The sequence below is a fragment of the Coffea arabica genome, chromosome 4e, assembly GCF_036785885.1.
Source record: "Coffea arabica cultivar ET-39 chromosome 4e, Coffea Arabica ET-39 HiFi, whole genome shotgun sequence".
Lineage (NCBI taxonomy): Eukaryota > Viridiplantae > Streptophyta > Magnoliopsida > Gentianales > Rubiaceae > Coffea > Coffea arabica.
Window position 1 is genome coordinate 42,177,118 of NC_092317.1, and position 12,580 is coordinate 42,189,697.

The 12,580-nt window shown below is 33.1% G+C and overlaps 1 protein-coding gene across 3 annotated transcripts; it reads left to right on the forward strand.

Annotated features, from left to right (window-relative positions):
• The first annotated feature begins 6,013 nt into the window (after positions 1–6,013).
• Positions 6,014–12,428, forward strand: LOC113741425 (uncharacterized). Of its 3 annotated transcripts, XM_072047882.1 has the most exons (11): positions 6,014–6,370; positions 6,671–6,682; positions 6,763–6,843; positions 7,516–7,575; positions 8,229–8,331; positions 9,124–9,694; positions 10,769–10,904; positions 11,050–11,217; positions 11,320–11,435; positions 11,824–11,996; positions 12,103–12,428. In XM_072047882.1, the coding sequence occupies exons 3-9, from the start codon at positions 6,763–6,765 to the stop codon at positions 11,401–11,403; spliced, it is 1,203 nt and encodes a 400-aa protein (XP_071903983.1). In that variant the 5' UTR covers positions 6,014–6,370; positions 6,671–6,682; the 3' UTR covers positions 11,404–11,435; positions 11,824–11,996; positions 12,103–12,428. The 3 variants fall into 3 exon arrangements, with proteins under 3 accessions (XP_071903983.1, XP_027124753.2, XP_027124752.2); XM_027268952.2 differs by lacking the exon at positions 6,671–6,682 and having other exon boundaries at positions 6,017–6,370; XM_027268951.2 differs by lacking the exon at positions 6,671–6,682 and having other exon boundaries at positions 6,018–6,370; positions 11,894–11,996.
• The last annotated feature ends 152 nt before the right edge of the window (positions 12,429–12,580 follow it).

The following is a 12,580-nucleotide window of genomic DNA, read 5'->3' on the forward strand; positions in this document are numbered from 1 at the left end:
TATGTTTCACCAAACACATACTAGAATAGATATCTTTCTCAAGAACTTGGAGTGCAACAAAAAAAAAACTTATTTACTTCTATAATATTCTTCTCTTCTTGTGGGACTTATTTGAACTGGCAGAAAAGAGAAGAATCACTACCCAATGGTGCTTTTTATGAATGTATGGTCTCGGTAGTTACAAAAAGGGCTCCAGTCTCCCTGCCTCTTATGATATTCCTTCAAAATTATGCCATGCTTCAATTTACTGCAGTACAAGTGGTTGAAAAGGATCCACAAATACAATTTTTCCTAAATAAGTGGGATTAGGAAGACACTGGTTGTGATTTACTTCTAGATGAGGGAAAAATAGTAAAATTAGCTTAATTTATATAATGTCTATAATAATTGTGCATGATGCCTGGAGAAGAAACTGTTCCAATTAAGAATTTTAAACACTTTATGGTAGAAATGACGGGTTCCATTTGCTTTTAAAGGGTCAGATAGCTTTAATTGGTTGCTTCAATCTTAAATTATTATGATAGACATGACTTAGATTTAGTGAATCATGTTCTCAACCTCCTAGATATTGGTTTTGACACAAATCTCATTTCCAACAAAAATACATTTGTATTTGTATTGTCAATTGAAAATTTATCAAACGGCAGATGCAAGTGAAATTTTTATCCCGCCTAAACTCTAAAACACATCAATCAAATCAAACCAAAATTCTCATCAAACTTTCCCTTTGCCTCCAACTCCCCTTTATTGAGTCCCACTCCAGATACACCCATAGTTTTAAATAGTAGAGATAACAATTTTGCTAGAGTATATAGAAACAAACACTAAAATCATCATAAAAACAATACCATAGTAAGAGTTTGAGAAACCGTAGGTTTTGCTGTCGAAATATATGGGACAAGCAACCCTTTCATGTTAACGAGGGTTTTATTTGCAAGAAAGTATCAAGAGTAGGAAAGTCTCCTTGCTAGTTAGTCCATAGAAAATTCTACATAATTTGATCTATCTACGGCATGAAGCAGAGGCAATTATAAGGAAGAGAAATCGTGACTGAGTGCAAATTGTTAAACAGTTGATATTCAAGTGAAGGGAGGACATCCTTTGTTGTTGGGGGTGCCAAATGAAAAAGTAATAAACTTGTGCATGTGATTGATGACTTTAGTTATTTTTCAAAAAAAATGTAATTTGACAAATTGTTGGTCCATTTACATGCCAAAATAAAGGATAGAAAGTGTTACTCTGTTTTGAGATGGTTTACTATTCCAAACCATTAGTTTTTATTTGTATGACAAATGAAAGTATCAAGAGTAGGAAAGTCTCCTTGCTAGATAGTCCATAGAAAATTCTACATAATCTGATCTATCTACGGCATGAAGCAGAGGCAATTATAAGGAAGAAAAATCATGACTGAGTGTAAATTGTTAAACAGTTAATATTCAAGTGAAGGGAGGACATCCTTTGTTGTGGGGGTGACAAATGAAAAAGTAAGAAAATTGTGCATGTGATTGATGACTGCAGTTATTTTTCGAAAAAAAAATGTAATTTGACAAATTTTGGTCCATTTACAAGCCAAAATAAAGGATAGAAGTGTTACTCTGTTTTGAGATTGTTCACTATTCCAAACCATTAGTTTTTATTTGTATGACTTTATTCAAGGGCAAGAAAACAACAAACTATTATTGATGGCTAAACACCACATGTGTGGGCAATAATTATTTGTATTGCGGTGAAAGAAGTAATTTAGAAGAGCGAATAATAGAAGATTATCAGATAACTAGAGTTGTTGCAAAACAGCAAGTACTTATGCAATGTGTATACAAAAAAACATGTGTAAAAATTAAATAACTAAGGTAAACCATAAAACAGATATGTCTAGTGAAAAAATTGAAAAACTACTTGTGAGTTTGCAAATAAACTTGTATAGTGTGTACAAAATAAATAACAATGTACAAATAAAGTAACAATGTGTAAAAATTAAATAATCATTAGTAAATCATAATAATCAATGTGTATAAAGTAAATAACAATGTGCATAAATAAAATAATAATTTGTAAAAACTAAGTAACTAAGAGTAAACCATAATACACAAAATAAGTGGTGTCATTACCACTTGTAAATTTTACCATTAATGTAAAGGGAATTAAACATAAGATAAATATTTAAACGTGCTAGGTAAGTTTTTGAGTTCATGCTAGCTTGATAATAAAATATACAATTAGTTAGGTGGCGTCACAATTATTGGTAGAGTAGAAAATACTGAGATAGTATGTATTTAGGCTGTTAACATATAAGATTTATGAGTTCATGTGTTAAAAAGTTTGAAAAGGGGAGTAATTTATACAAAAAAAAAAAAAAACTGATTAATTGGAAGAAAATTTTACATGTACTTATTCCATGTATTATTACTATTGGGAAAATACTCTATATTCACTACTTTACAAATTATTTTTAGTTTCTATAATTTTGAATTCACTGATTGGGCAAGGTTCTATGTAAAAATATGTACATGATGGCACATAGGAAAGGAAGTACATCCAAAAGGTAATAAACAAAGAGAAGAAATTGAAGCAGGCAAAGTTGCAAAATCAGCCTATAGTAAAGTTGAAAGTATGTGGGACTTCTAGTTGTTCAGTGGATATATTGCATTAACCATCTTTTGTCTGAAATTTCATAATAATATTTTATTAGCTTATTGCACTAGTACTACGTATTGTACAACATATTTATACATGACTTTCTATCTAAATTATCCCTATCAGAATGGTTTGATAACCATTTTGTAGAATACCAAACTAAAGAGCGTTGTAGAATGATTGAACTGTATGTAGTACAAATCATGCAAAACGTAATCAATTTGAAACATGTTGTAAATCTTGGTAGTATGGAGTAAGTTTAGATAGTGAGCAATCAATTTGGAACTTGTTCTTACTCCTATTGGTCAATTTTGTGATGTCAATATATGCATAAATTGTATTCAATCGATTGTAAGTTATATCTAATTGGTTCTAATCTCAGCAACAAGTTTAAGTGATCTTCTGAACATTATACATCCTATTCAACAAGTTGGAGTCATTGTTAGTATAGATTCACAAGTTGTTGAATATAATCACATTTCGATTGAATTACAGGAACAAATTAATACTGGTCAACTACAGATAATTCATAGACTAGTATGAAGAATAGAAATAAGACAAGTATTTTAGTTTCTATAAGTTCTAATCTAATTCAAATGAAATTGATTGAATTACATAAAATAATTAATATTGGTCAACTACAGTTATTCATAGACTATATCGAGAATTAAAAGATGATAAGTATTTTAGTCTTAATAAGTTCCAATTCAATTCAAATAAAATTGGTTACATTCTCCGAATCTATGTGCAGTTATGAAACCAACATTGGTAAATTAAATACATAAATATCGTTCTCTTTGTGCTCTACATGAGAATTGTCATTGAAGGCAAACATTTTCGATGATGGAATTGTACATTGGTATGATCACAACAAGATATCTTATACTGAAGGCTAGATGAAAGGCTAGATGAAGTGGTTGAGGCACCAATGATATACGCTTCGATCTATTTGTATACTTGAAAGAGATTGCTCGTCATGGAAGCAAACATTTTCAACGGATCTAACTTGTGGGTTTTTTCAGTATTTTTTTTTTTTTTTTTCAGTTGGAAGGTGTCCCGGCTCACCCCGACTAATCCTACCAACCCCGAGGAGAGCGGGCCCCATCGATCCTCAGGAAAATACCCCAGGCAGTCCAAGCTCGGAATCGAAACCAGGACCGACGCCTTAACGAAGAACGTGAAGTCCGCCCGAGCTGCCCGTGGGGTTTTTTCAGTATTTGTTAACTTGTGTTTAGTGGAATACTGTTTCTTAGCTTTTCATACGAAAGTGTACATTGACATAGTCACAACATTGTATTCTGTACTGAAAATTAGATGAGGCATCAATGGTAAATGTTGCTGACCACCTATATGTGAGATCTATACAAGTTAGTCTTAATAAGTTCCAATCTAATTCAAATAAAATTGGTTACATTCTCCGAATACAAATATGCAATTATAAAAGTAACGTTGATAAATTAAATACATAAATATTGTTCTCTTCATGCTTTGCATGGAGATTGTCATGGAAGGCGAACATCTTCGGTGATGGAATTGTAAGTTAGAATGGTCACAGTAGGATATCCTATATTGAATCATAGATGAGGCACCAATTGTACGGGTTCTGATCCACCTATATACTTAAAAGAGATTGTATAATGATTTAGAAACTTATATGCTAGCATGTACAAAATAAATAATAATGTGTACAAATAAAATAACAATATGTAAAAACTACATAGTAAACAATGTAAAAAACTAAACAACCATACATTAATGTGCAAAAAGAGTTTATATGGTGTGTATAAAGTAAACAATAATGTCTATAAACAAAGTAATAATGTGTAAAAACTAAATAACAAAGTGTAAACCATAATAACCACTATGTACAAAGTAAAAAACAATGTATACAAACAAAATAACAATATGTAAAAACTAAATAACCAAGAGTAAATCATGATACATAATGTGTGTAGTGTAAAAACTAAATGACTATGCTTGAGTTTACAAAGAGAACTTGTACAAAGTGTACAAAGTAAATAATAGTTTGTACAAATAAGAAAAGAATGTGTAATAATTAAATAACCAACGGTAAACTATAATAAAGAATGTGTACAAAATAAATCATAATGTTTACAAATTAAATAACAGTGTGTAAAAACAAAATAACTAAGGGTATACTATAATACCCAATATGTATAGTGTAAAAATTAAATAATCATACTTTGAGTGTGCAAAAAGAGCTCATATAGTGGTTCAAAAATTAGTATGCTAATGTGAATGAAATAGACAATAACGTGTACAAACAAAATAATAATGTGTAAAAATTAAATAACTATGGTTAAATCATAATAAACAATGTGTACAATATAAAACTGAATAACTATGAGTAAGTTACAACAAAGTGCTTATTATAATATAACCATATGTCTAACCATTCAGTTACTGACAAAGAGTTTATTGCATCCACTCATTCAACTTTCCCTATACTGACCCAGATAATAAATTTTCTGAAATAACTAAGCAAGATTACTTTAAAATCACCATTACATAATATATCCTTGGTAAGCTATGTGTAGAGAGATTATTAATTGAATGATCCATTATAAAAAGGAAAACAATAATTTGAGGAGCACAGTTGTAGGAAATGCATATGTAGCTATGAAATAACAAACAATAAATATTGTATTTGAAATTGTGAACAAAAAGACAATTTTTGTAGATACGTGTGTTCTCCAAAAATGGGTAATTACATAACCCTTGTAATTTTCAAAGTATTTCTAAGCATATATTTGCCATCTGATGAATGCTTCTCTCAATTATTCTAAAGTTAAATCGACATATATTGCTCCTGCGGATTTTCCACAGCTATTCTCCTGTACCCCTTCCCTCCAAAATTTATTTGTGAGTGAGTGGAAGATGGAGATTTAAAACTCTATTGGGAAATTTGTGAAAAAAGAGAGTAACAAGGAACTGCAGCATCATTGTTTCAAATAAAATAGATTTTTGTTTGTGAATGTTTGACCACCTATTTTGTTCTAAGAAAATCCACTACCACCAATTTCTTCCTATCCTTTCAAAATTCAAATACTAGTTTTAAATCCTAGTCCCACCAAAATTTTCTTTTCAAATTTGGATTTTGAACTTTGGAATTTCATCAACGGCAAACAAAATGTTATAGAATAAGTTCTTTCTATTTTTCATTTTTTGCTTCGCTTATTGAAATGACGTAGTAACTTATAGTATTACGCTGTGATCATCTCTATTTTTATTATAGAGGACGTGACATTTTCTTGACCGCTCATGTTCGTTCCAGTTGATCTGAGCCTTTAAAATTTCTTGAACGGTTTTCTGACATCCGTCCAACTCCCGTATCCGACTATGATGAATCCTCCGGTGTTTGCAGTCTAGGTCCAGGCTCAAGTCCATTCGTATTCTAATACGATCAACCCGGCCCACTACATGAAAACTTAGCTAATTAGTGGTCCCTACTTTTGAAATTTGAGTAATTTTTTACTTTCCCCTTTTCAATTTAATTGGCCACCTGATGTCTCATTCTACAATCAGCTAAGCAAATTTCCCAAAATTTTCTTTTTTTGGTAGAAAAAATTTCCCAAACTTTTAAATCTCTTTTTTTCAGCCTTCTTCAAGTCAATTCAATTCAGGTTCATTCTTCTTGGATTTCACTAAAAATTCCTGCAAATTCAATCTCACATACTGATAGAAAATCATTTGGGAAATTTCAAAGCACCAATAGGTATGCCCTTCCCATCCCGTCATCGATGAGTATATTGATTTTTTTTAGTCTTGAATTAGCAGAAGATTTATGATTATTTTAGAAAGTAACAATGATGGGTCATCAAGAATCCATCCATTTCATGAATTTTCTTGCACAACCTTTTTTTCCTTGGCCACAAATGCATGTATCAAGCAAAGAAGAAAGTCTTTATTTTTATTTTCTTTCTATTTTTTTTCTTTACAGAAACCTTTTGTTGAACACAGTTTGCTGATTTTTTTTTTTTTTTGCAATTGTTTTTGCGTCAATGAATTGTTTCAGGAGTTTTAGCAGGTGAGATATGCATAATTCGGTTAAAGAAACAAGTATTCTTTTGAATTTGTTCATTTTGGTATTTGTTTTATGTTTTGCAGATGTCTAGTCAATCCAGCAGTAGTAGTGAGAATTCCTTTGATGCTGAGGAGCTTTTCCAATTTAGGACTCGATGTAAAGAGGTAAAAGTTTCAGTTTTTATTATCTTTTTCCCTTTTATCTTGCACAGAATTTGGTAATTGCTGCTTAATTTAAAATTGGAATGAATATTAAGTTGGAAAGAAAAAGTTTTGTATCAAACATTCTACATTAGTGTTTAGTTCATGATTTAATTTCAGAAACATTGAAGAGAACATTATAATCATGTGCCGGTCTCTGTGTATGAAAATTTTACTGTTGGTTTACTGTTTTAAAACATTAATGAAAACCTTTTGGTCGGTTTTATCTGATTCATTTGTTCATCAAGAGAAATTGAAGAAATGTAGAAGAGTCCAGTTGCTCTTGCACTCTAGTGAATTGTGTGGGACCTAGATACTAGCTATAAAGTGAATTTACTTCTTTTTCTAATGCTCTGTCTGAGCTGTTGGTAGTGACTGCATCACAATCTTGGACATTTTCATCTTTTCCATCCTATAGCTGTTACCTATTTTCTTTCTTTAGTCCAGAGAGGAATCTATGCATTGGATACAGCCTTGTAAATTTTTAGTATTATAACTTGGTATAGATGTTTTCTGCTCATTGGTACTTATGTAAGCTGCTAACTGTGGATAAGATGATGGATCTGTCATGTTGAATGGAGATCTTTCTGCTGCTGGTATCATTGATTTTTTCTGCTTTCTATGTTTTCGTTGCAGTTGAGGGAAGAAAAGGATAAGTTGAAGGATTCACAATCTCAGAGCTTTGAACTGATTAGAGTAATTTCTTTATTCTTAACTCCTCCATTCAAGAAATTTGCATAAACAATGATGCATCACGTTCTAATCTCTTTAAAACTCCTTGCTTTTGGGATATAGCATGTCTGCAATCGCATTCTAATAAGCAAAAGTAAGACCCTCCATGGTTGAGGTTATCATTTAACTCATATCTGTGGCACTATATTAGTCAAAAGCTGCTGGAGATTTAGTGCTTAAAATTCTGTTAATTGTTACATTGCTGCTTTTAGCTTTCTGATTGTAGCAGCGATGAAATCTAGATTCTGAGTGCTTTTGTACGTAATATTACTTGAGTGTAAGACTTGGAGTATACGTCTTTCTTGCTACCTTTCAAGTAGGTCGTAGACAAAAGTACCATGTATTGGAAATTCTTTTTAGTGTCCACCTATCTTGCTTATAGCAGAGAAATGCTTATTAATTGCAATATTTGTCAAATTTTGTCGTTAATGACTCTTAGATGAGGTAATGTTTGTCTTGTCTTTTATTTTTGAATATGATGAAAGTGAACGTGAGAGTTATCTAACTACTGGATTGCTAAAATGTTTTTACACTACCAAGTATAGCCAGTATTGGGATGAAGCAAGACACAAGCAGCTTCTAATAATGGCCTGACTATTTAAGTTCCTTTGATTCAGAGACTGGAACTTCACGTGAAGACGCTGTCTGAGGCCCAAACAGAAGACAAGAAACGCATGGAGCAGTTAGAAAGAGAGCTCAACAATTCTTCCCAAGAAATAGGTGCTATTTGTACTTCTCTTTCAATGCATTTAATTGTTCAATCACTGTTCTAGAAGTTGTGGCACAGATTCCAATATCTTAGTTCTTTTTATTGCTTGTAAAATTCTAGAATCTGTCTGCTGAAGAGATGTAGATGATAGCACGCCTCTGGTATCTTCTCAAGTATTATGTTCATCAACCACCCTTAGAAAATTATTCTGAGAAAAGATGATTATTTAGTAATGTACAGGCTTCTTTAATGCTTTCTACAGGCCATATATTTCTCCCATTGTAATGTTCAGATATTAAGAAGCTTGCTTTAATGCTTCAACTTTTAATAGGGCGGCGTTTTTGCCTTGGTATGAGTTTTCTGGTGATGGGCCTCTAATACTTTACTTCCACACTTTATTTGGTAGTCTTGGAGGTTGCTGAAAACCTGAAGTTCTGCTAACAGAGAAATTTTCTCTCATGTGTGTTAATGTTCTTGTTTTCTTCTGTTTAATTGCTTAGTTTCTTTATTCTTCTCAAGCATGGAATTTGTTGGGGATGCAGCGCTTAAAAAACCCCTAACTGCCTTAAGTACATCACATACATTCAGGTTGCAAGAGATGATTTTCTATTCTGTCAGCTACTAGGATACACCTACTAGTTGTAGATTACCCTATGAACTTCCATGTGGCCTCTTTCTCATTGGACCATTCCAAGTGGATATATGTACAGTATTTTTCCGTGTATTACCAGGCTATAGTTTATCTTCCATTCACCTAACCTGGAGGTCTTCCTAAAGCTTCTGTTTCAATGCTATCCTTGCAGATTATTTGCAGGATCAACTAAATGCAAGAAACACAGAAGCAGTCTGTCTCGACGAGCAGGTTTGCAGTCTTCAGTTGAAACTTGCAAACATGGAAATTCTAGAGGAGGAGGTCATAAGGTTAAGGGAGGAGTTGAGAAATTCCAACTTCGAGCACTCCTTCTTGATGCAGGAATTGGAGAATAAAGAGGTGGAGCTACAAAAAGCGATCCTGTGTATAGATAAATTGGAGGAGTCAATTTCATCTGCTGGACTAGATTATCAATGCGAAATAGAGAGCATGAAGCTCGATTTATTAGCCTTGGAGCAGAAATTTTTCCAAGCTAAGAAATTACAAGAAGAAACAGCCCTAGAGAATGCTCGGATGAATAATTTGATTCAAGACCTTAGGCATCAACTCCAAGATGAAAAGAAGACCATTCAGTGCTTAGGAAAGGAAAATAAAGATCTAACTTTAATGTTCCAAAAATCCAAAATGGACACAAAAGTGTTTTGCCAAAAGGTGGAAGAACAATTTCAAGGGTCTCCAGTGGACAAGGACCTGTCCTTGAGTGAATTAGGAGAAGATATTAGGTATATTGCAGCCTGGATATGCACTTAACAAGTATACATTTATATGTGTACATACATTTGTAGGTATTAAAGTCTCATCATTTCTTATTTTCCTTAACAAAAATTGTTGTTCATATTTGGGGTCAGCTTAAGGAGAGGTCATTGCAATAAAGTTGATAAATCTTAAACAATAGCTTCATGGTTTGGGTAACACTTGATGCATTCTTACCCTACAAAAGTTTAAAAGCCACCAACATTTCGGGGAGGTGTCTTGCTTGTTAAATGTCTATGTTACTCGGACTCGGGTATGAGAGTCCTGCAGACATGGGAACTCTTGTGCAAAATGAAGAGTTGGACATGGATACAGCAGGGTGAAGTGAAGAGTCCGAGCAACATAGTTAAATGATAATGCACTAGTTGGTAAGAACTTAAATGAGGCTGGAGGACTTATAAATTGGGTGACATTGTAGGTCATCAATGTCTGCTTTAGTAGATAGTAATTTGTTTTGTGATATCATTGCAAGGTGAATTGATGCTTGCCAAATTTAGATTGCTGGATCTGGTAAAGAATGTGTCTTAATTACTTGAAACCATCACCAGATGCCTCTGAATAGTTGGTCAGAATTGAATTGTGGAAGTCAACTCTTTATCAGCTTATTATGGAATTGACAATGTGAAAAAATTTTGAAATGAAAGTTGGTTTTACTTATTCTCATTTCTTCTTCTCCCCCCCCCCCTTCCTATCCCCCAATAAAATTCTTCATGGTCAAATTCTGGAAGTTTCAAACTGCTACTAGGGACAGGAAGCTCTCTGGAATACATGTGGCGGGAATTTTCTTTTCCTACCCCAATTTCCTGATAACTGGCTGGAATTATAAGACAATAACCATACTTATTCATGAATGACATGCCTTTTTCTGGATGTTGATCCTAATTGAACTTCCACATTCTGTATGCTCAACTAGGTCACTTATTTTTAAGTTTTTAGCTTTCTAGTTGAATACCAACTCTTCATCATCTTATTATAATTTATTTGTCTCGTCTCTTTTGGTTTTTTGAACTTAATATGTTATATCTGCTGTATTTGTTTTGAAGAACTTGTGGAGAAATTTTGGGACCACTCCCTTCGAAACTTGTAGTCTTAGGAGATTCAGATGCAGAACTGAGGGAAAAGATGTACAAAATGTCACATCAAGTGCATCAATATGAACTTCTTGTAGAACGGCTTAAGGTATGTTTACACTTCCATGAGGACATGATTTGTCATATTAGTGAACTTGATAGCAATCAAGTCAACCACAGTATGATAATTAGAAGTGCAAGTGGTCATGCATTTTGACAGACAATATCTGAGATGTTTATTTTGATGGTGCTAGGAAGAATTAAAAGAGGAAAAGCTAAAAGCAAAAGAAGAAGCCGAGGACTTGGCACAGGAAATGGCCGAATTAAGGTATCAAATAACAGGATTACTCGAGGATGAGTGCAAAAGACGCGCATGTGTTGAACAAATATCATTGCGAAGAATAGCTGAGTTGGAGGCTGAGGTATATGTGTTTGAAATGTCATGCTTTTATTCCTCTTTTTCCCCCTGTTTTTCTTTTTTAACTTTGTAGCTCTTGATCCTCATTGATCTTGTTTTGATGTAGCTTGAAAAAGAAAGGTCCAAAGGCCTTGATGATGATGAGCACAAGAAGTCTATCATTGTTTTTAGGCATATGAGTGCAGCATGATAGAGATAACTACCGTGTCCAATGGGTTTGAGGTTAGTTATCTGATTTTTTTTTATTTTCATTTTATATTCTTCTCAAGCATAAGAACATCTACCTTCATCGTCTGTTTATTCTTTGTAGTCCTATGTCTGGAGAAAAAATTCATTGACCAAGGAAAATTTTGTTTTTGCTAAAAATGTGGTCTAAAATAACTTGATAGTGTAGTGGAGTCCAGTTATTTTAACTCGTTGCGTCATCCCCATGGTTACCAAGCCTTTTATGGCAAGAGACAAACCATGTTTCTGCATTCAATTGTCTCCTGGTAGTAAGCTTGAGGTAATAGTGAGGTGACGAAGCTTCTTTGTATGACTTATCTCTCTAATATAACCATTTGTCATGCGATCTACATAGACAACCATATTATTGAAAGTTTCTTCACAGATTTTGATGCATGGGACGGCATTTGGAACCATTCATCCTTACAAGCTTCAAAATATTGTTTGATTTGTAGTCGGCTTCAAGTGATAAAGCACCAGCGAGAAATCTTTGGGTTTTCATTTTCCTACCGCTGTTGTTTCTCTATGGCTTGAAGCTGTCTTTATTTAACATAACAGGTTGGCTTTCCATTTAATAGCTTTTCTAATAGCTTAATTTTGCTAAGATACAGTATACATGTAGAGCATTGGAACATTGAGTAGTTAGCTGCTACTATTTTTCCAGATTCTTGGTGCTACACGCTCTGAAGAACATGCAAGGTGTATCAGAGTTCTCTATATGCTGGATGATGCTTTTGCTAGCTTCTTGTCTGGTTCTGTGAAGGCTTTTCCAGGTTGTGGTGATGCGATTAATCTTTTGCAAATTCCAGTTCCTGGTTCTCTCTCTCTCTCTCTCTCTTTTCCATAAATTGCTGCTGAAAAGAACAAATAATGCAGCATTTTACCAGTTGTGAGATAGAGGAGTGAACAATCTTTTAAGTTATAATCTACAAATGTAAATTATGTATGTATTTATTGTATTTGCTTTAGGGGAAAACTTTATTCAAGGCACTCGTGAGAGTAGATCCCTGACATGGCAATTAGAATGCAATTACATCATAATAATAATAATAATAATAATAATAATAATCTATACTATATATAAAGGAACAGAAAGGGGTTTGGGGTAAACGTTTATTGGTACTTTATGAAATTTAATTTTA

Bases quoted from the DNA above. Each gene is read 5' to 3' on its own strand.
- LOC113741425 (XM_072047882.1), top strand. From the start codon at position 6,763: ATGTCTAGTCAATCCAGCAGTAGTAGTGAGAATTCCTTTGATGCTGAG. The intron at 7,576-8,228 runs GTAATTTCTTTA...CCTTTGATTCAG, and splicing joins AGAGCTTTGAACTGATTAGA to AGACTGGAACTTCACGTGAA. The intron at 11,218-11,319 runs GTATATGTGTTT...GTTTTGATGTAG, and splicing joins TAGCTGAGTTGGAGGCTGAG to CTTGAAAAAGAAAGGTCCAA.